The 24,202-nt window shown below is 40.6% G+C and overlaps 1 protein-coding gene across 4 annotated transcripts in view; it reads left to right on the top strand.

The window, feature by feature from the left end:
- RALBP1 (ralA binding protein 1) overlaps window positions 1-24,202 on the top strand; it is a 107,806-nt gene that overhangs the window by 66,578 nt on the left and 17,026 nt on the right. For all 4 annotated transcript variants that reach the window (XM_029590995.1, XM_029590994.1, XM_029590996.1 and 1 more), the window contains 5 exons: window positions 1,307-1,765; window positions 4,525-4,874; window positions 7,301-7,462; window positions 14,053-14,184; window positions 21,047-21,157. In XM_029590995.1, the coding sequence (XP_029446855.1) occupies window positions 1,307-1,765; window positions 4,525-4,874; window positions 7,301-7,462; window positions 14,053-14,184; window positions 21,047-21,157 (1,214 nt within the window). The remainder of the gene's footprint in view (window positions 1-1,306; window positions 1,766-4,524; window positions 4,875-7,300; window positions 7,463-14,052; window positions 14,185-21,046; window positions 21,158-24,202) is intronic.

Genomic DNA, 24,202 nt, shown 5'->3' with positions numbered 1-24,202 from the left:
TTTTATGCACTATTGGCTTCTTTTCAGATGATAGGCCTATTGGGTTTAGATAGTTTATTTGGTATAGGGATGTACCTGGAAAAATGGATTTATGTATTCTTGTGAACCATAAAGCCATAATCCCATGTATTTTGCATCATTACATTACCTATGCACAGCTAGTGGCACCATTAAGTATCTCTGTTATTTTTCGTTATAAAAACACCAAGAAGCATATCCTCTAGCTTAGTGCTTAGCATTTTGTGCTGTTGATCTTTGGTTTAAACTGCTGCTCCTCAAGCTGGCCATGGCAGCAGATGTTTTCAAATAGCACTTGTCCTTGGGAAGGGATTGAAACCAAGTACCAGGTTGCTGGTAATAGGTGGTTAGAAACATGCTAGAATTAACTCTGAAAGGAAATGTATTTCATTCAGTTACAGGGTGAGACTAATTAAAAAAAATAAATTATATATATATATATATATATATATATATATATATTATTTTTTTTTTAAACTTAAAAAAGAAACAGATGAGACTGATGAGAGAAGAATAGGAGACATAAGTACAATAAAACAAAAAGAAAACATTTTTAGGCAAATATAAACAAAAGGAAAATAACATGCATGATTCCAGTATCATAAGTGATTAGTGTATCAGATGTGTGGGTCAGTGGTGGTGTCATTTATTTAAACAAGCAGAACAGGTAGACGGACCCCTTTCTATTTGCGTGGCAGTTGGAAGCTGCTTAAGAAGATGATAATGTATGTGTTTAAAAGACTAGGGTACTTCTGCCTATCTGCTCTGCTGGTAGTTAGTGCTCATGCTACTCCCTGCTTGAATTGCTGTACATGGGCTTATTCCGACACCAACAGGAAGCTAACGTGATATTTCACGCCAGTTCTAGTACAGCTGTGATTGCTGTCAAGTGGAGCCCCACAAAGCTTGTAGCTGTTTGCCCACTAACTAGCCTTTAAAACTGCAGGTTGGATTTTTTTTTGCTGCTTTGAGAAGTTATTGCTCAGTATTGAGCTGTACAATCCTAACATTAAAAAAAAAAAGACAAAGAAGATGACGATGTAAGAAATGGCCACTTAGCTCACCTGTTCTCCCTATTTGTTTCTGCGTACTGCATATTCAGAAAAGGGGGCCCTTCATCATGCCATGTCCCTTTTTTAATATCTTCTGCTGCAGGGTGACAAGATGGTTAATATGATATGTCAGCTAGCATTTTGAATGCTTAATTCATTGTTTTACATTGTCTTGCTTATAAAAGTAAATGCAATCGTAATATATTCTTCCATTTTTTTCTCTCTCTCTCTGAAAGTGGAAGGTTATGCTGCATTCCAGGAGGACAGCTCTGGAGATGAAGCGGAAAGCCCATCAAAGATGAAAAGATCCAAGGGTATTCATGTCTTCAAAAAGCCCAGTTTTTCCAAAAAGAAAGAAAAAGACTTTAAGGTAAAAGAGAAACCTAAAGAAGAGAAACATAAAGATGAGAAACACAAAGAAGAAAAGCACAAAGAGAAGAAGTCAAAGGACTTGACAGCAGCAGATGTTGTGAAACAGTGGAAGGAGAAAAAGAAAAAGAAGAAGCCACCTCAGGAGCAGGAGCTACCGCCAGTGGATGTCCCAAGTCATAGGCCAGTATTTGGAATGCCTTTGGCCGAAGCAGCAGACAGGACCATGCTATATGATGGCATCCGTTTGCCGGCAGTGTTCCGCGAATGTATAGATTATATAGAGAAACATGGCATGAAATGTGAAGGCATCTACAGAGTGTCAGGTATTCCTTCAGTGACAATGTACAGATTTCAGGGCATGTCCTTATTTGCTTTGAATGGGAATCAAAATGTTAAAATACCAAGAGACTATTACTGTGTTGGAACTGTACTGTCTCTTCACTATTTAGTCTGTCTAGAGGAGTACCAGGGGCTTCTACATTTGAATCCATGTTCATAGGTCATTTCAATATGAAGGGAGAAGAGGAGAAAGGGTGTACAACATACACCATTTTTCTAAAAGCAGCCCCTCTGAGTGGTGCTGATGCTTAGATATGTATGATTCCTGTTGTAGTCTTATTGCATTTTGATCTTTTAGTGATGTCTATCTGCAGTTGAAATATCATTAGATTCCATAGATGGCTTCTGGCTCCTGAAATACCAACATAGACTATATGGTCTATCCAATCTGCCCAATTAATTTAGCATTATAATTCTCATCACTTCTTTAGAGATCCCCTGTATTTATCCCATGCTTTCTTGAATTCAGATACTGTTTTTGTCTCCACCACTTCCATTGGGAGGCTGTTCCACACATCCATCACCCTTTCTGTAAAGAAATATTCCTTAAGATTACGCCTGAGTCTACCCCCTTTCAACCTCATCTCATGACTCCTAGTTCTAGAGCCTCCTTTCTATTGAAAAAGGCTTACAACCTGTACATGGAAACCTTTGAGATATTTGAATGTCTGTCATATCTCCCCAAGTAACCTTTCCTCTAGGATATACCTATTTAGATCTTTGTCTATCCCCACATGCTTTAGAACAAAGACCACTGACCATTCTAGTAGCACCCTCTGGACAGACTCCATCCTATTTTTACTCTTTTGAAGGTGCAGTCTCCAACACTGTACACAGTATTCCAAGTGAAGTCTCACCAGGGACCTATACGGGGCAGTATCACCTCCTTTTTTTTTTCTATGCTGACCATTTCTCTCCCTATGCAGCCAAGCATCTTTCTGGCTTTTGCCATCGCTTTATCCACCTGTTTGGCCACCTTAAGATCATCAGATACAATTACCCCCAGATCCCGCTCTTCCTTTGTGCTAAGAACAATTTCACCTCAAATATTGTACCTTTCCCTTGGGTTTTTACATCCTAAATGCATGACTCTGCATTTTTTTTAGCACTAAATCTTAGCTGCCTTGAACTTCACTAGATCCCTCCTCATGTTTTCCACTCTTGCCCTCCACCCTGTTACAGATTTTGGAACCATTGGCAAAAAGACAAAGCTTTCCTGACAATCCTTCTGTTAGGTTGTTCACAAAAATGTTGAAAAGAACCGATCCGAGAGGCACTCCGCTAGTAACAGCCCTCTCCTCAGAGAACTCCATTTACCGCTACCCTTTGTCACCTCCCACTCAGCCAGTTTCTAATCCAGTCAGTCACGCTAGGATCCATACCAAGGGCGCACACATTTTTATAAATCTTCTGTGTGGAACTGTGTCATAGGCCTTCCTGAAATCCAAGTACATTACATCTAGCACTCTTCCTCGATCCAGCTCTCTGGTCAGCCAATCAAAGAAATTGATCAGATTTGTCTGACAAGATTTACCTCTGGTAAACCATGCTGCCTCGGTTCTTCCAATCCATTGCATTCCAAAAATTGCACTATCCTCTGTTTTAGCAGTGATTCTGTTAGTTTGCTTACCACAGAGGTCAGGCTAACTAGCCGGCAGTTCCCAGCCTCCTCCTTACTTCCACTTTTATGAATAGGAACTACATCCACCCTTTTCCAGTCCTCTGGAACTATTCCAGACTGTAAAGCAGCATTGAAAAGGTCAGACACCGGAGCTGCCAGGACATCTCTAAGTTCTCTTATTACCCTTGGATGTATCCCATCCAGCCACATCACCTTATCTACTTTAAGTTTAGTTAGCTCCTCACGAACACACTTTTCTGAAAATCGATTGAGATTTACCTCACTTCCAGTCTTATTTGCATTTGTTTTATGTGATCCTGCTCTAGGCCCTTCCACAGGGAACACCAAACAGAAATTTGTTAAGCAATTTTGCTTTTTCCTCCTCAGCCTCTACATATTCCTGCTCTTTACCTTCACCTGTCCCTTATTTTTAAACACCCATCCCCAGATGATTTGCCTGGGTGATTCAAGCTTCCTTTGCCTGCTGAGGGCTGATGGAGGAAGTCTCCTCCAAAAGTATAGCCTTAGTGCTGCTCTTGTGCCAGCAGAGGTTGCCATCATGGTGCCAACTGCCCAGAGCTTGGGCAACTCAAATCAGGCCTCCCTGGTCTCATCACTGCACTGCTGCACACAGTGTTATGGTCTGAGCCATAAGCGGATTGTATTCTACATTATGTGGAAATGTTTCTTTGCCTCATGCAAGTAAATCTGTGTGTTACATTTTTCTGTTAATATGTGGCTGTAGGTATAGAAAGATAGTCAATGGGAGAGATGGGCAATTGGCAATGAGAAAAACTAAAATCTTCATACTCTTTGTATCAACTATAATTTGAGGAAATGGTCTGTTCTGGTTCAGCGATTCCCCTAGGTGCCGCATGATCCGAAACACACGGGTTTTGCTCCATTTTCTCTTTAATTGATTTAGTTAAAGGTACCACAGTATTATTCAGCTGTAGGTAACTGGATGAAAAACCTTGAAGGCCAACGTCAAGTCAGTAGCAACTGCAGAGATCAAGGTTTTCTAACTGCTTCATTTTAGCTCTGCCCAATTTAAGTATATTGATCTATTGATTTTTTTCATGCACAATGTTTATTTACTTATTTGTATTGAAATCTTTTAAGGAATAAAATCAAAGGTGGATGAGTTGAAAGCATGCTATGATCGTGAAGAGTCTCCAAACCTGGAGGACTATGAGCCCCATACAGTAGCCAGTCTACTGAAGCAATATCTGCGAGAGCTGCCTGAAAATGTACTTACCAAAGAACGGATGCTCCGTTTTGAAGAAGCTTGTGGGAAGAGCATGGAAAGCGAGAGAGTGCAAGAGTGCCAGCGTTTGTTGAAGGAGTTGCCCGAGTGCAATTACTATCTTATTTCCTGGCTTATTATGCACATGGACCATGTTATTTTAAAGGAAGTGGAAACTAAAATGAACATCCAGAACATTTCTATTGTGCTCAGCCCTACAGTCCAGGTACATGCGTTATCCCGCTCTGTGAGTTTCACACACATTCTTGCAGTCGGCTTGCGTTAAGTGTGTAGTGAGTAGGTACAGTATTGGTCGTGTAATGTTCCTGTTTGTTGTCCTTCTGTTACTTGACTTAAGCTATAATGAAGGCTTGGGTAAAATGAAGTGATCCACTGTTTTATCACCAGCTTCTACTTAATTTTAAGAATTCTCCATTTGGCAGGTTTACAGAAAAAGGGAATAGTGATGTACTTGCATTTCGCTAACTTGAAAAGCATGGGCGTTTTAAAAGGGTTTTGTTTTTTTTTCAGTTTAGAGAAGTTCAGGCTTAACTATGTATATTGCTGTAGAAATTCTTAGAGTGCATTCCACATTATTTTAAATAAATCCTTTGATACCTGGAGTCAAAATTTTAAAACTGGAAGATTGTATTGGGACTAGGGAAAGGAGTTTAGAGCCTATGGGCTTCAAAATGTTAATGAGATGTAATTTTACTTGGGTTAATATGTATTATTTTTATACAGTGTTGATATAGTATGTAGAAAAGCCCAAGTGCTGGGTTGCCTGAGGGCTTAAAATACAGTACCTGCTGCTGGAACAAGGCAGAAAGGCCACCACTGGGAGTTGGGAGTGGGTGATGGGGTTTAGGCCTAGCCTGCAGAAAAAGAAAGTAACTGGAGGAGAAAGGTGGGGGGAAGGGGAGGTTAAGAAATGTTGAAACAAACAAAAAAAGATATTAGATTTAAGCAAAAAACAAGAGGAGAGACAACAAAACCCTGCAGAATATTTCCCCCCAGCTCTTGAGAATTTTAGCTGGTGCCTAACTTTTTCTGAAATGTTTTCCACCCCCGTGCAGCACTGTGCATGAGGTCACTAGATACATCAGTAGATGAATCCATTGAATGATTACTTGAATTTGTATCTTAAAGGCTGCTGTCATATGACACGTGGTGAAATTGGCACTAGTTGTCTGTGCATATTTTTTTTAGCACGTGTGGCAAAGGCAGGCACCTCCGTTGGATGTAATAAGGCATGCAAATGATACCCGCAGCAAATCTGCGCCAAACAAATATCTGTGCAGATATACATGCTAAAACACACGCTGAAGGCTTTATGCAATAAACCGTGCATGAACCCACATTAATGTGATGACCCATGATCGAGTCTTAGTTGAAAGCCTTTATGACCATAGCGAATTAATGGTCCTGGAGTGGACTGAAGGTGGATAGAGCAATGCCTAACCCCTTCATGATTTGTCACCAAATGCGTGGGAGCTATAATGGTGGATGCTGGTGAACTGGGGAAATGCAGCAGAGATTTGGAAGGGGCTAAAAAAGCATTCATCATTTCTGACATGTGCTTGTTCCCTCTCTTCTGGCTTCTGCTGCTGAATTTTTCGACCTCCAGACAGGCACTTACACTTAACTCCTGCCATTGCCCAGCCACTAAAAAACCCACGCTAACACCAGCGCAGCTCTCTGCATTTCCCATAAGTAGTTAATTGCCTCCTTTGTATGGCATTAGCATGGACTAAACCATGGGCTAAACCAGCCATGGCTCTTTGAGCAGGTTTGTGCTCGCATTTTCTCCGTGCTAACTGCATTATTACATACACGCATAAGATTGGTGCGGAAAACATGCAAAACCCCACAGCTTATTACATTGGCCCCTTACTGGGAAGAAAAGGAGACAGTATACAAGATGGGAACATTTGTATTGAATGCCTCCTAGATTTTTAAATAAATTGTTCTAACTTAATCATTTCTTGATGAGCTTTCAAGAACTACCACTCTCTTCTTTAGCTCAAAGCAAAACCAGGTTGGAGCAAAAGATGACATTGTTCGAGTATACCAGTGATTGATGGTATAAATTGAAAGAGGGGTGTTTGTGGTCAGGGAAAGGGTATGTGTTTGATGTTCTGTTGACCTTTATTGCAGTGCATTCAAGTGGACTAACACCGGGACCTATTATCATACCCATTTGGTTGAAAGGACATTTTTTAAACCAGGGCTGTGATTGGCTGCAGCACTGTATGGAGGTCATGTGCTTAAGTCCTGGTGTCAGTAGGGGGAAAACAGTCGCATGGCTTAGAGTGGTGCCGAGATGTTCAATCTCCGATTCCCTCAGTCATTTAGGAAACCTGTATCTTTGAGAGAGGAGAAAGTGAAGGAAAGACCAAAAGGAAGGAAGATACTCTCTAATTTGAAATGATTAGTTTTTTGGGTGCCCTGTAGGATAGCTAGTCAGAGAAGGATACCCAATGATCCAGATTTAAGACTAGATGTTGGTTTGTTTTTTGTTTTGTTTTTTTAAATCGACTGATTTCAGAAATGTATTGCAGTTACGCCCTATGCTTTCTTTTCCCAGAAATGTAGTATGTTGAGCAAGAGTTGTTTAGAAGACTGAATGTGTTTGAAATCTGTTCTTTGCAGATCAGCAACCGTGTCTTGTATGTGTTTTTCACTCATGTACGGGAGCTCTTTGGGGACACGGAGATAAAACGGGTGATAAAGCCTCTTCGTTGGTCTAACATGGCGACCATGCCAGCGCTGCCAGAAACGCAGGAAAACATCAAGGAGGAAATACGACGTCAGGTGTGGTGGCTTCTTTTTTTTTTTTAATAGTTTCTCCTAGCCAAAATGAGATGAAAGCGATTTTTTTTCCCGCCAGTCAACTTATATTCATGAGCTGTATATGTTTATGCAGTAGTTCAATATTTGCACAGGTTGAAGGTAACCAGTGAAATAAAATTATTGCCAAAGGAAATTTTCTACAGCATCTCAGCCTGGCAGATTAAACAATCTGTTATGTTTTGGCCTTCCTATTTATTTTAATGGCCTTGTGAAATCAGAGCCATAGAGATTCAGTTGTAGCAGTGTTCCACATCTCCACGTTTAAAAAAGGCTCTTTTGTAAAATAGAGTATTACATTAAATTTGATTGATTTACTATATTTTGATGATTTCGATAAGCAACTTTTGACATTTGTGCTTACAGTAAAATAGTTTACCGAGCACATTGTCAACATAAAGTCAGCCTACAACAAATAATGTAATTTGCATGATTGGTCTTTTTATAGCAGTCTTCAGTTATTGATTTGCTTGTTCAAGTGTTGGATTATGGTTTTGTTATGTTTGTGACTAACCTCTAGATTCATCATTCTGCTATAAATATGATGAGGTGCGAAAAAAAAAAAGGGGGGCGATAATGGGCAGCTTTCTGCGTCAGGGTGGTGCAGTTTCGCCTGCTGTGGTGCAGCTACGCCATACACCGTTGTCCCCCTAGCAACACGGAAAAAGCTGTAGTTATTTCCCACTGTGCTAATGTGAAAAACATTATCGCCCACAGCGCTGCCGGGAGATAATTCCACCTAAATCCTGCCCACACTCCTCCCCTGCCCCTAATTAGAATAATACTGCAAGTGATACCGGCCGCATCGCAGAATAAAGAATGACCCTGTTAGTAATGACTTGCTGGTACACAAATCCTGAGCTCCAGTCTTGGAGACAAGATCACTGTAAGTTGGAGGATGTACTCTGAGGATAAGCAGGATAATGCAGCCATATGAATGGATGATATTGACATGGATAGCACTCCTGGAAAGTTATGGAAAAGCCTAGAAGCTTTTCTGGGTATGTGCAGGATTTTGCACTCAGCTGCCGCATGGAGGCTGCCTCAGTCCTATTTTCTTCACAATTTATATCCCCTTTCAGCTATCTCTTTTCCAAACTGACAAGCTCTAACTTGTTTAGCCTTTCTTCATAAGGGAGCATTTCCATACCCTTTATAACTTTTGTTACCTTTCTCTGTATCTTTTCTATTTCTACTATCTTAAAATATGGGGCGACCAGAACTGCACACAGTACTCAAGGTGTGGCCACACTGTAGATCTATAGAGAGGCATTATGATATTTACAGTTTTATCCTTTATTCTTTTCCAAATAATTCCAAGTATTCTATTGGCTTTTTTAACCTCTGCAGCACACTGAGCTGAGGATTTTAATGTATTGCCCCCAGTGACTCTAAGATCCCTTTCAGAATCTAGCATTGTGTACCTATAATTTTGGATTATTTTTCCCTATGTGTACCACTTTTCACTTGTCTACATTAAATTTCATATGCCATTTAGATACCAAGTTCTCCAGTCTTGCAGGGTCCTTTTGCAGTTCTTCACAGTCTGTGTTTTAACTATTTTGAATATTTTTACAACTGCAAATCTGATGACTTCACTTGTTGCTCCCTTTTCCAGATCATTAGTTAATTAATTAAGCAATTACAGGTCCCAATAAAGATCCATGGGGCATACCACTTTCTCCACTGGGAATATTGACCACTTAGTTCTATTCTTTGCTTCTTATCTTTTAACCCAGTTATCAGTCCACAATAAGACATTGCTTCTTATTCCATAACTTTTTAGTTTCATGAGGAACTTTATCAAATGCCTTCTGAAAATCCAAATATACTGTCATTTGGCTTATCTTTATCCACATGCTTATTCACACCTTCAAAGAACTCTAATAGGTTAGTAAGGCATGACCTCCCTTTGCTAAATTCAAGCTGGCTCTTCCCCATTAAGTCATATTTGTCTATATGGCCAGTAATTTTTTTCTTAATAGCTCCCACTATGCTACCTGACGCCTACGTGCGACTCGCTGTTCTCAAGTGACTTAAATCACCTCGGAGCCCTTCTTGAAAATTTAGTGTTACCTTTTCTACCCCCCAGTCCTCAGATACAAGGATATATATGAATGATAGGTTACAGATTATCAGTAGTAGTTCTGCAATTTCATATTTGAGTTCCTGGAGTAAATACCATCAGGCACCAGTGATTTGCTACTATTTAGTCTGTCATTTTGCTCTAGCTCCTCTTCCAGATTCAAACTAATTTGATTTTCCCTCTGAATCATCACCTAAAAGAATGGATTCAGGTGTGGCATCCACCCAAAATCACAGTAAAGACTGAAGTAAAGAATTAATTTAGTTTTTCTGATTTGACTTTATTCTTCCTGAGCACCCCTTTTACCCCAGTCATCTAACAACGCAGTTGGCTCCCTTGCTGGTTTCTTGTTTTTTTATGTACTTGAAAAAATTATTAGCTTTTGCCTCTTTGGCAAGTCTCTCCTCAAATTACTTAAGTACATAAGATTTGCCATACTGGATCAGACCAAAGGTTCATCATGCCCAGTATCCTGTTTCCAACAGTGGCCAATCCAGGTCATAAGTATTTTGCAGGATCCCATGGGGTAGATAGATTCCAATCTGCTTATCCCAGGGATAAGAAGTGGATTCTGCAACTCCACTCTCTCAAGCTACACCTGAAAAAATTGATCAAAACAGAGAAAAATATATAATTAAAAAAGCTGAACAGGCAATAAAATCTGCATGATATAGACTTAAGGTTAGGCAGAAGAAAAAAAGCAGCACTATTTAAAGAAAAAAGTTAAGCAGGAAAATAAAATCAGCACAATGGGAAAAAGGGTAGGCTAGAAATAAAGCTAGATAGATAAAAACTAACAAAATAGAGTGGATTTTTTGGAAAGTGCCCTTTCCCTAAAAATGCATTAATTAGCATCATAAGGAGAACTGCCAGATCACTTCTAGCCTACTTGAAGAGTCATGATAGACATGAATCTAGCAAGCAAAAGCTAGGTTTTAGTGATGCTAAGATATTTATTTCAACTCCAAATCATTTATTTAATTGAAATAATTCCACACTTTTCCTGAGCCAGGTTTAGACAAGGCCTCCAAATCCTACCAAGTGCTGTTGTCCAGCTTCCTGGACAATAACAGTTTTGTCAGAAAAGAGGTGGGCAAAGCACTTACAATTTGAAGCTGAAGATTCATTTAGCCCTACTATATTCGGGGCTGCCTTGACTAACCTGTTTACCAAATCAAAAAGATCCATTGGTATATTCTGAGAAAGCTTGGGAAAAGAAAGATCTTTTGGCTTTTAGAATTTTACTATTATATTTTCTTGTGGCCATTATGTTTTCTTTTCATCAACTGAAAATGCTTTTTTCTATGGTCTTCTGATTTTATGTCCCAGTTCCTTAAAATCTCTCATGGCATGTTTGCCATGCTGTTTTATTAAATTGCTAAAATTACAGCTTTTCAAAAGGGTAATAACATCTAATAACCTGTATTTTTGTAAATCACTTTGGGCAATTTTTGTGGTGGACTGATTAATAAATGTAAGTGAATAAATACAATCTTTGTAGACTTCCTTATTTCAGATCTCAGTCATATATCTACCAACTTAAAGTTATGTGCAAAAGTTTAGGAACACCTGGTCAAATTGTATGTTTTCATGAATCTCCAAGTCAGGGGTGGCCAACTCCGGTCTTTGAGACCAACAAACAGGCCGGGTTTTCAGGATATCCACAATGAATATGCACGAGAGAGATTTGCATGCACTGCCTCCATAAAAAGCAAAAATGTCTTATGCAAATCCATTGTGGATATCCTGAAAACCAGGCTTGTTTGTGGCTCTTGAGGACCAGGGTTAGCCACTCCTACTCTAAGTGAATAGAAGCTGACCCAACCTCTAAATAGCAGAAAGTTAAACACATCATCTTTCTGCAGTTTTTAATGCAAAATTACTGCTTGCTGATTTTAACAGATTAAAAATAATAAAACCACTGAGTTCCAGGTGACTCGTTTCTACTTTTTAATAAAAGTTAAGGCCTAAATATGGACTCGTTAGGCCTTCAGTTAGGTGAAGACAATCCCATGGTTGAACAAATAATTTGACTCTTCTAACTTCTCAGGTTGTGATTTTGTTGTTCTGCCTACTTTCAAAAACCATGGGCTCCTGTAAGCGGTCTGAGCATGAATTTGACCGGGCTGCCTAACCTTTTGCATTTAACTATGGGTTGCAATTTAAAGATGATAAATCTCCTAAAATCTCCACTAAATGTGTTGAATTCATCATTTTCCTATTTATAAACTTTTTCTTTATGCCAGTCACATCAAGAAAGCACAACAAAGTGCCACAGTCTAATCTCAGAGAGGCCCTAAAGTGATCAGACCAGTAAAGTTGGACAATATTTAAATCTTTCATTGCCGGCCATGCAGTTGTTGGTCTCCTTACAAAATCTTTGATAAGTCACTTCTATCTGCAGAGTCGGTGAGCTCCAGGTTCTAGTGCATTATTCACGTTATACTAAATTTCATCATAATAGGGTAGTGCTGCACAAACTCCCAGAGTTCCTGACTAAGGTGGAGCCAGGTTTCCACTCTTACAAGTCCATCATCCTTCCAACATTTTTTTTTTTTTTGCCAGATCACAAGTTCATAGAGATGTGAACTAGATTGGCACATGTTGGATTGCAAAAAAAACCTGTCATCTTCTACCTGAAGCAGACCAAAACCCTTCGTAGGTCCACCCAGCTGCTGTTGCAAAATGCTACCCAATTAGATCGTATTCAGATTGCATTTTCCCCTGTTATGCCCAGGCAGGTCTGACTCTAGAAAGACATGTTAAGGCTCCTAATATCAGAGCCATGGCAGCATCAGCAGCCTGTCTTGGAGAGGTTTCCATTAAAGAGATTTGCAGGCCTGCAACCTGGACTTCTGTTCACACAGTCACATCTCATAGGTTTGGACAGTCTTTTCTCAAGGATCTATTTCAGGAGTGGAATCCAACTCCTTTCTCCCAGGGCCCTTTTTTATTAACGATTGAGAGGGATCCCGCATGGTGGGGGGACTAAGCAGGAAATCCCACTCCTACCCTGAAAAGTTTCTTGCCTTTGCCACAACTTTGCCAACACTGTTCATGTTGGCACCATGTGCAGCTGCTTATCCCTGCTGTCATCGGGGAAAACCCGTTACGGGTAAGTAGTTTTGCTTTCTGGTTTTAATCTTCTGATTAGCTTTGGGAAAGGCCTCCTGCTCTCCTTTAAGCAAATGAGAGTGTAACACATGGTGAGTGAAATTGGAGGAGAATCCGGGCTGGTTGAATACAAATACCTAGAACCATTTTGCAACGCATCCCTGCTACCACAGATGGTTTTGGGGATCATGTGAGAGACCAAATTACAGCCATAATTTCTGGGCTGCATGCAGCTGTATATATATACATTCATGGATCCCAAAAGAAACATCCCTGTCAGGATCTTCTTGGACCCCCTGACATGAACTGAAAAGTTGGCATCAATAGGAAACAAAACACAAAATTTATTGGTCGCACACAGTAATCTCAGACGCTGCCTTCTGTTTACAAAGTAGATTTGAAATTGTGTTCAAAGGCGTTGTCTGTCTAAACCTGTTTTTTGGTTGCACATGAGCTGCACACAACGGTCTTATGTACCAGTAAAGCAGTGTTTCCCAACCAGTATGCCAGGGTATACTGGTGTGCCTTCAGACCTGATCAGGTGTGTCACAGAAGAGTCACCACTGCCAGATGCTCAGATCCCAACCAGCATCAAGGCTCTGCTCTCAGCAACGAGAGGGACCAACAGTGGCTCTTAAACTTGAAGGAGCTCCTTTCTGAGAACATGTGTAATCATGCATGCCTCTTCTTCCTACTTATAGTGTGATCCCTGGAGTGTGGGAATTAATGAACAGCGTGCAGGGGCATAGATAGCTAGGCCCTGTTTGTGCAGTGCAGAGTGCCCTTCGTTTTCCCCCTTCCTGAGCTGCCTCCATGGAGTCCTTCCAACCTCTGTCTTATCCTCAAGCTGACTGAAATGTGCACGGAGTACTGGATATGACTCGCTCAGAGTGCTGGGAGCAGCAGCAGTGTGGGCACTCTGACAGCCACAAGCAGCAGCCCAAGGTAATGAGCCAGCTGTCTGCACCACATCGACCTCTCCCTTCTCCTGCACTGGTATATAGAGGGAGCTGGTTCACTCTGAGGAGTTTCTGGTGGCTGTATGAGTCTTCTCTGTCTGCCCTGCCTGCTCCCTGGAGGTTGGTGTGCTACACAACATTTTTGTAAATGTAGGTGTGCCTTGGACCTGAAAAGAGTTTAAAAAAAAAAAAAAAAAAAGTTCACATTTTTCTTCAGGTTTTGATAACCTCGGTAGGCACAGCTGTATCTTATTTAGTAATTGTACTTGCAATAGTCATTCTTGTTGGCATACAAGATCTGGCCTGTTCAGTATTCAGACAGCTGGGGACAGGATGATAAAATGCACGTGCATATCACTCTCCATTTATAAAACATATTTTTTATTTTGGCATAGGAGTTCCTTTTGAACTGTTTACACCAAGATCTGCAGGCAGGTATAAAAGACTTGTCTAAAGAGGAGAGGTTGTGGGAGGTTCAACGAATTTTAACAGCACTGAAAAGGAAACTGCGTGAAGCTAAAAGGCAGGTCAGTAACACTTTGGTCTAAAAGTATATTCTTCCTATGTATCGAGACTCAAGCGCAGAGTTGTAAATATACAGAGGCTGTGATCGAGTAGCTTTACTATGACTAGGGAATGAGTGAATGTTTTGTGAGCTCAGATCTAGCAGCTGCAGTGACCCTACAGCTATGATTATTAAGCAAAGCTAATTTATATCCATTCCTGCTTTAATTAAATCTTAATTACTACTCTAGCCTCCAAGTTCTATCTCCCTGTTATATGTAACTGCGCTTCGGCCTTCCTGTTATTTGGTTATGTTTAGTTAGTCCCTAAGTTCCATGTAAACCGGTCTGATATGAATCTTGTCATGAAGTTCGGTATAGAAAAATGTTAAATAAATAAATAATCTAGAGCTAAAAAATGTAGTTTGCTGTTTAAAAAGACCTGATATCCCACATGTCCCCAGAAAATCCTGGTTATACAACATAAACAGCTTATCTTACATAGTATCTGTGTGGTGGTGCCTTTTTTTTTTTTTTTTTTTTTTAATATCCCAAGTATGAGCTATGGCAAAAATATTAACTAAAAGCTTATAGAAAGTACCTCAAGTATACCCGATTTTAGAATTCATAACCATGTCACATGAAACCTGTTGAATCTTTCCTCTAAGACTTGCAGAGCCCCTCTGCTAGCACTTAGAAAATGGATGCCAGTCAAATTTTCAGAAGTCAGAGAAAATGTTTTCCATTACTTTTTTTTTTTTTGGTCACCTTTTTACCTTTTTCTTTTATTGTTGCTTTTTTGCTACACAAAAACGTAAAAATTGCCATACTGGGTCAGACCAAGATCCATCGAACCCAGCATCCTCTCTCTAATAGTGGTACAATACAAGTACCTGGCAGATCCCATAAAGCAAAATTAATTCCTGTTACTCACTTACAGGGATAGCAATAGCTTTCTTTAGACTACCTGACTAATAGTGTATTATGCACTTTTCCTCCAGGAACTTGTCTAAACCTCTCTTCTGAATTGTAGGCACAAAGTACAATGTTTTAGGCACCCAGGTGACCTGGCCCCCAAGAATTTTTCCGGTCTTGGCTTAAAGTTGCATACATAGGTATTCTGATTATGTAGCAATCACTTTAGATCTGGCGAGGTGAATGTAGTCTTTGTTTGTGTATATACTTCTTCAGTTGGTACGCTCATTTCAAACTTACACATCAAAGTTGGTTTGAAATGAGCGTACTAACAGTAAATGACATCTTTACAGAAAATAGAAAGACCAACTTAACTTTTTCTTCTCTGTATAACAGGGCAAGCAATGAACTTGCTGACTAGATAGACATCTTTTAGTGTGGCATTGCCAAATTCATTGCCGTAAAGATGGACATTGGGTCCAAAAGAGATTGGACAAAAGAGATAAACAGAACATACATTCAGGGAATATAAAGACAATAGATGTCATATTAAGACAACTGTTTTGGAAAACCAAGATATTCGATTTCATCCTGCTACATCAGACCAGTCCAAACAGGTGGTTTATATCCCTCTTCCTGCAGATGAAGGCCAAGCACACTGATTTCTCCAGTGATGGATAGGTGGTGCAGCACAGTGAGAACACAATATACTCTGACTTCAGCAGATGGTAGAACTTCACCGGTGGTGCAGCAGAATTTTGAAGAATAGCTCTATTGCTGTTTTGGACCAGGCTGCTGGTGTGTCAATAGAGCAAGCCCGCTAACAGGGGCTTGATCTCTCAAAAATAAAACCCCAAAAATTTAAAGAAATGCAGAAACAGGTGAATTTTGTCAGGGTTTCCTGTTTCTGTCCTTTCACCTCACCCACCCAGCTTGCTTTTTTTTTTTTTTTTTTTTGAAGGGCTCCATTGTGCAGCAGTGCTGAGCTTCCATTCAGAAAGCGGTCTCTGGGTGAGCTACATTTTCAGCAGGCTCCCAGTGTTTTTGGGGGTAAGTGCTGCACTGGGGGTGTTTCCTCAGCTTCAGTCTCTTTGGGTGGGGCTGGGGGGGTCAGGTCCTGCCATGATGGAGAAGCAGTGTCACGGCCACTGCTACGTGGCTGCGGCTGTAAGAGGGCTGGTGAGATACAGAAGCTATTTTCTTCGACCCTAGGGGCCATCTGTCACTTTCCGTACTGCAAGGGCTTCCACTGGGGCCAAATTGTTATTGGAATCCTCCTGGGAAGAGGCCTGAGATGCACAATTTTGGCAAGAGTGTCTGCCATTTTGGACCTTGCTTCCATGGGTAGTTCCTTACTGCGGCAACACCAGAGGGTCTCCAAAATAGAGGATGATGCCCCCACCCACAATTTGGTATTTGGTCAGGAGTCTCTTATTTTTCCAATTCCTTTGGGGTAGATGGGTTCTAGCTCAGATTTCTCCCCTCAATTTTTTAGATTTTTAAATTGGAAATTATTGGCCATTGAGTAGCCTGAGGAGGGAATAGGTTTTTCTGGGGAGCTTGACAACTCCTTTGTTGAGGCCCCAGTTTGTGTAAATGGCCAAAGGGTCCCACAAAACCTCCTGCTTTGGACCTGGAGAAGGGTCTGGATGACCTAGAAGATCTACTGGACTCAGCTAGCAGAGTGTCCCTGGGGGAGAGAGAGAGATTTCCTCTGATAGGAAGGAATAAAGAAGGTTGCAGTCCTGATTGGTCTGGTGGTTTCTTTCCTCCGGATAGTGGAGAATATGGTGGAGGAGTTTCCTGTCTGGGACCAGATTATTAAAGGTGTCCACAAGTGTTCAAAGATTTTCTGCTACATTCTGAGGTAGAAGAAATGGTTTTGGTGGAGTGGGAGACTCCAGGCTCCAGCCTCAGTGGTATGAAGCATCTTCTTAAATTGTATCCCCTTCCTCCCGAGGCAGTTAGGCAGTTCTTTCAGGTGCCATATATGGATGTGCTGGTAATAGCTGACACACAGAGTAGTACCACTATTCCGGTAGAGGGTAACACTATTCCGGTAGAAGGACCCTGAGGTTATGAAGATTGATTCCCTTGAATCCTTCAGCAGTTCAGATTTCCATTTGTAGTGCTCTTGTGGTTCAAACACTTTTGTGCTGGATACATTAATTCCTGGAAAGTGAAGAGGGGACTAGGATGGTCTGCTGCTGCTGTTCTAGCTGATGCCTTAGAAGTTCTTCTCCTGTTTGGAGAAGACTTGGAGCAGGTGGTCAAGAATCTGGGAGATCTGAAACCTCAGACACTCCTGGGAAAAAGCCTCACTCTTTCTATCAGTCAGTGAGGGAGCAGAATCAGTTCTGTAACTCTAGACAGTATAGACCGGGTAATTAGGCGTCTTATTCCTTTTAGGGTTCTCGAGCCTAGAAGAGTTTCGGAGTTTCTGAAAACCTAAGCCTAAGTCAGCCTCCTCTTCAGGAGTCTGTCAAGCTTTTCAGTTAAGCTTGGCAGGTCAACTTGTTCTTCCTGTGGGTGATCGCTTGCAGCTGTTTTGCCAGAAATTGACCCATAATACTTCAGATCAGTGAGTGTTGGAGCTCCAAATTCAAATCCCCAATACCCTTTTGGTCTTTCCATGCACATCTGCTGTCAAATGGCAAGCGGTTTGTAATACTCTGAGACATCTGCTATTACACTCTGTGGTCGTGGTTCCTTTCTTGGAGAGAGGACGCAGCCGCTGCTCCATATACTTCATGGACCAAAATAAGGGCAGATCTTACAGACCTTTTCTACACCTCAAGAAAGTAACAAATAGCTTCAGGATTTCTGGTTTCCGGATGGAGACCTTTCGTTCAGTGCTAATGGCAGTTCATCAGGGTGAGTATCTGTCTTCTCTGGGTATTTTAGAAACCTATTTTCAAATACCCATTCAGAAAGAAGGCCAGAGGTACCTGTGTTTTTTGTGTCCTCCAGGAGCATTTTCAGATCCAAACACCTCCTTTTGTTTTGACTAGTACTCCATGGGTCTTTACAAAGGTAATGTTTGTTGTGACAGCATTTCAGAGATGGGAAGGCGTACAGGTTCATCCCTACCTAGACATTTGGTTGATCAGGATCAATTCATATCTAACAGAGTGGTCCAAATTTTAGAAAGCTTGGGCTGGGTCATCGATTTTGCAAAAACCAGTCTGGTCCCTTCCCAATCATTGGAATACTTGGGAGCTTGCTTCGACATGTGGGCAGGCCAAGTATTTCTGATGATGGAAGAAGTCATCAAGCTGATATGTTAAACTCACCATTTTCTTAATTGGTTATCCCCAAGAGCTTGAGATTATCTGCAGCAGTTGGGCTGCATGGTGGCAGCTCTGGGCATGGTATACTGAGCCAGGGCTCATATAAGACCTCTTCATCATTTTCTCTTCTTTTGGTGGTCTCCTTAATCTCTGAATTATGAGGTACATCTGCTATTGTCGGCTGCGGTGAAGCAGAGGATCTTGTGATGGACAGTCTCTAAAACCTTTCTGTGGGGTATCAGTCTGACATTCTAGTTACAAGTGATGCAGGTCTATTTGGTTGGGGAAACTCATTGTTATGTTCAGGTGACCCAAGGGTTTTGGTCTCCAGAGGAGGTGACTTGGTGTTTCAACAGTTTGGAAACTAGGGCAATTTGTTTGGCTGCTTTGCACGTTTCTTCCCTTGATTCAAGGTAAAGCAGTCTGAGTGCTATCTGACAATGGTGGTGGCTTATGTGGACAGGCAGGGCAGCACCAGAAATGTAAGGTGTCAGAACATACAAATCTCCATTTTCCCTGAGCAGAAGAACATTGGGAGCTCTTATTGGCGGTTTATATTGTGTAACAAGAGTGTGCAAACAGGTTTTCTAAATAGAAATCTTCTGAATCTCAGTGAGTGGGAGCTCAGCAAGAAAGCCTTTTATTGAATCGTTCTCTAATAGCAGTTTGCCTCACATAGATCTCATGGTGACTCTCAAGAATGCTAAGATTTTGCAGTTTCTTCAACTGCCGCAGGGAAATGGACTCCCAGGGCATAGGTACTTTGGTTCAACCCTGACTGATGGGATTGGGGGTGGGGCTTCTCGATGTCTTCCCTCCCATTGGCCTCTGATCAGCAGGTTTCTGCATTGGATAGAATTGGGGAGCAACTATATCATTCTTGTGGCTCAAGATTGGCCTCAAATACCATGGTATGCAGATTTGATGCGATGCCCTACATCTCCCAGATACAAGGGGCCTTCTGGTTCAGGGTCCAATAGTGATGGATGACCCTTTCTGAATGTTATCTTATGGCTTGACTCTTGAAAGGCAGCGTTTGAGGAAAAAGGGCTACTCTTGCTCGGTTGTTTCTATGCTATTGAAGACTCATAAGACCTCTACTTAGTTGGCTTACGTTTTGAATCTGGTGCATCTTCATGCTGTTTTTGCAGAGACTGTTTTGTCTCCTTGGCGCTCTGATATTCCTTGCATCTTAGTCTTTCTTCAAAAGGGCTTGAAGGATTTGGCTTTGAGCTCCCTGTAAGTTCAGGTGGCTGCCATCTTGTGTTACAGGGGAAAAATTTGCAAAATTTGGTAGCTGTTTATCTAGATGTATCCCATTTTTCTTTGAGTAATGAAGAGGCTATAGCCTCTTCATTACTCAAAGATTACACTGAAGAACCAAGGGATGGAACAGAGGCTATAGCCTCTGTTCCATCCCTTGGTTCTTCAGTGAGATCTCAATTTGGTTCTCAGGACATTGCTTGCTCATCCTTGTGAGCCTCTGAAGCAAGTCTTCTTGAAGGATCTTACTTTGAAAACATTTTTTTCTGGTGGCCAGTTGCTCAGTTCAGCGCATTTCAGAGATCCAGGTACTATCGTGTAGAGATCTTTTTCTTGTTCTAGGGTCTGATTTTGTGTCTTTCTGTCTCATGCTTTCCTTTTTGCCCAAGATCTTTTTGGGGTTTTATTTGAATTGATCATTTACGCTCCCCACTTTTTCAAAGGCTGGGTGTTGAAACAAAAATAGGTCCTTAAGGTTTCTGGATGTATGTAGGGCGCACAGGTATATAAATCTTTCTTAGAATAGAGGGTCCGCACAAGTGAGATGCGGCCTCTGAGAGCACCATTGCTAGATGGATTAAGAAACTATTGCTTCAGTGTATGTACTCAGGGGTCAGGTAGCTCCTGAATGTATCCATGCTCAGTCTGCATCTTGGGTGGATGCAGTCTCTGTTGCTCTGCTAGATATCTGCAAGGCAGCTACTTAGTTGTTCTTGCATTTCTTTGCCAAGCATTATCATCTTGATGTTTCTGCTAAGTAGGATGCAGCTCATGGAGCTGCAATTAACAACATGACCCTTATTTCCTTCCTCCTTGTTTAGTGGAGGCTTGGTTCTTCCCATCTGTTTGGTTTGGCCTGATTATAGTAGGATGAAATGGAAGAAAAAGTTTTACCTGTTAATTTTCTTTCCATGAGTCCTGCTGCATGAGTCCAGGATCCTACTGGGAAGTTGGACCTTGTTCAGTTAGTACGGTGTGCGTGATTCAGATAATGGTCTTTATATGTATATATATGTATATATGTGTATATATATATTTTATACAGTCAGTATTTTTCCATCACCGTCTTATTTCATATCCTCCTTGCCTGCTTTCTTTGTTTTGCTGTGAACAAGAGGGCGGAAATGCCAGGATATTTTTTCTTGTCATTATAGACATTAATAGTCTCATATGTTCTTTAGTGTTTTCAGTGCTTCATCAAGAGAATACTAGGTTCTCACTGGGCTGCATCACCTATACATAATGTTGATGATGTCACTGGAGAAATCGGTGTTCTCTGCCTCCTTCTACTGGTAGGGGGACATAACCCATCTGTTTGGACTGGATTGGTATAGCAGGACTCGTGGAAAGAAAATTAACAGGCAAAATTTCTCCTAGTAAAACTGAGAAGCTTTGTAATCCATTCTCTTTCATGACAGGAGTGTGAAACAAAGATAGCTCAGGAGATTGCCAGCCTTTCAAAAGAGGATGTTTCCAAGGAAGAAATGAATGAAAATGAAGAAGAAGTTATTAATATTCTACTAGCCCAGGTACAATTAAATTAAAATGTATCCTTTTTCTGCTGTGTAGTTTTCTATTTGTCTCCTAAGGATGCAATTTAAAACTTTAACAATTGATGAAAAGATAAAATAATTTTAGGCACATAGCAGTATTAGCTAGGTTCTTCAAAATATTAATTTGCCTCTTTCTTTATTGTACACCTTTGTTTTTTGATTTTATAAGCTCTCTAGCTCCCCTTTCTGACTAATGTATTTTTTTGTGTGTTCACTTGTTCAGAATAAGAGTGCATACCTTTTTAAATGTATGATAAAGCCACAACAAAATCTTACCCCAGTTCGCTCTTGAGTGCATTGACGCTGTCTGAATTTGTGTGCTGCTTGCACTGGTTCTAATAAGAATTAGTATAGCAGCACCTTGTTTACTTGGCCATTCCCAAAATTAGAAATATAAAAAAAAAAGTGTTCAAAAACTTTAAGGGTTACTAGCTAAATCATTCAGTTCGATTTGAAGTTTGGATAACAGGGGTTGAATTAGCGTAACCATTGTGATCTTCTTTTGGAACGACGCCACATAAAATGTATAAATAAATAAATAATTGCCTGGATGAAATTTAGGGTGTAAACCCACTACAAATGCTCTGTTTCATTGATGTAATTATTCAGAATCTTCATATTGACTGCTTTAAAAAAAAAAAAAAAATCCACCACAAATTTTAGCTTATAATAGTAGTAATCCTCTTGGGACAGGGTGCTTAACGTCGCTTCTTGCTTTGTGAGGTAAAGGACCTCAGTTTCCTTTTCTTCCTGCTAGACCAGTCCATTATCCTTCAGATTTCGACTCTCTTCAGTTGCCTGAGACAGAGGTCACACCCCTTTTATGACTTCACTCTTTTACATAACGTTTGGAGTGTTTGGAGGCAGAAAGCAGACTGACTCCAGCCTTTCTCATGAAGCATTCTCTTTATTTACCCTTCTCAGCATACAATTACAGTAGAGTGTCTACCTTCAGCAGTAGAACTCGCAGTTTCAGTTAGAACAGCAATGTCATTAGGAGCTGCCTTCTCCTATACACAGACTTCAGTTAGGTCAGCAATCTATTCAGGAGCTGCCGTCTCCTGGAGACATTGGGGCCTCCTGATCCCAGAAGGACTCTGCCTTTTAACCTGCCTAGCTACATCTCGCCCACAGAGCTCTTTCTGCCCACAGAGCTCACTCCCTTTTTTTTTATTTAAGGTGGACAAGGCATCCAGCCTGGTCGTGCACAGGTTAAGGAGGGGTAGTAAATAACATACATAATAAAACATTCAACAAAATACAGACAGGCCTGCAGAATATTAAGATACCATCCATCTCTGAAACATTACATGCACACCTATTTCAGAATTGGTGAGTTATCTTGATAAATAACAAGTAAAAAGAGATTGAGCAGACTCTGATACATCAAATAATATAATATAGTAAAAGAAGATGAGGTGTACACAGATGAATTCTGCCCAGTTATCTTTCTTTCTGGGTCTCTACCATTTTAGGTAGATAAACATATAAATTCCCATGTGTAAACCAACTCTAGCTTCCCACACGTCTCTTATCCAGCCTTTCACCTTGTTCTTATCTGTCTGGCCTAAGCATGTTTAAATTCCATAACCATGTTGGCCTCTAATTGCACGCTTTTTATTTGATTCTTGCTTTTTAATAACTTAGATGATGTTTTCAGCCTGATCCTCCAGACCCTTCACTAGTGTTTTCAAGATATCTGTCCTTTCTTGCTTCCTACATCCCCATAAGAGAACCCCAATTCTTCCAAAAGATGTTTCTCTCTTCTTTCCCCGACTATGGGAAATTGGCCTGCACAAGACTGCACACTTTCAGCTGCTCTGTAGCAAGGCACCACTACCCCTTCAATTTGAACTGTTTTACCTCACTTTCTGAAAGAAAACAAAGGCATGGTTGTCAACCAGCCTTCTCCCAGCCTGTTCATTAGTAAAGAATCAACATCTATGCACATGACCCTACAACTAATGTTATTGCTAATGCAGCTGTTAGTCTATTCTTGTAGCGGGTAGGCTGAAGAGTGATTACTATGTCATAGAATACACATCACACTTATAAGTATAGAAGTTTTACTTATAAATCTGAAAATAAGCAATAAAAGCATACAAGATTAGATTTTTGCATTAAGAATATATAGAAAGATATTTCCCCTCAGTTTCCAGTATAAGTCATATATCTTGGAAAATTGGAATCACAGTGCTGGGAAATCAGGAACCAATTTATCAGTCACTTTAATATCCAACAAGCTTTTCTTCAGAGCTGTCCTTTCTCTGATTACAACCAGGCTACCTGAAGTTGGTCATTTTATATTAATTCTTCTGACCTATGTCTCAGTTTCTTCTCTGGGCTACTACCATATCTTGTCATTTGTTGAGACCCCACTATCTGTGCTGAGCATATCAGCAACAATAGCTGTTGTCAGGTTACTGATATCCTGTTTTCCCTGATATCTGCACAGTTAACCTCAAAAGTAACTGCTCGTTAATATATTTGCTCTCATGACTTGTTTCTTGTTACAAGCAAGCTAAGAAAAATGGCATATTTATTCTCAGAACTTATAGGCCTTGTCTAGCTATATTACAAAATTCTTCACATTAAAGAACTCCTTAAATAATTTTTCCACAACTCTAATTCAGTTATAATCACCATTGAGACCATTCTTGGAAAAAGGCAGAATATCAAATGTTTGTAAATAACAAATATCCACAATAAGCATGTTTATGAGAAATTTGCATGCAGTCTCCATTGTATGGAAGTACATCACATGCATATACAATGCATGCGATGTACTCCTGTGTGTGATATCTTGAAAACTGACTGGCCGTTGAGTCCTGGCAATTGACGTTGAGAACTACTGGTCTAGATTAGCATTCAGTGGAGGAAGCATTGTTAAGAAGATGAAAAGGCCCAGAATCATGACTCATCTGATTGATGACTTGTTTAATACTGCTTTACAGAAAAAGGAGGGAACATGCTAGGGCAGGGGTTCCCAAACTTTTTAAATGAAGGGCCACAGGTGACGTT

Source organism: Rhinatrema bivittatum, chromosome 2 (genome assembly GCF_901001135.1).
Source record: "Rhinatrema bivittatum chromosome 2, aRhiBiv1.1, whole genome shotgun sequence".
NCBI lineage: Eukaryota > Metazoa > Chordata > Amphibia > Gymnophiona > Rhinatrematidae > Rhinatrema > Rhinatrema bivittatum.
Note: the sequence above shows the minus strand (reverse complement) of the source record. Positions and strands in the feature narration are given on the sequence as shown.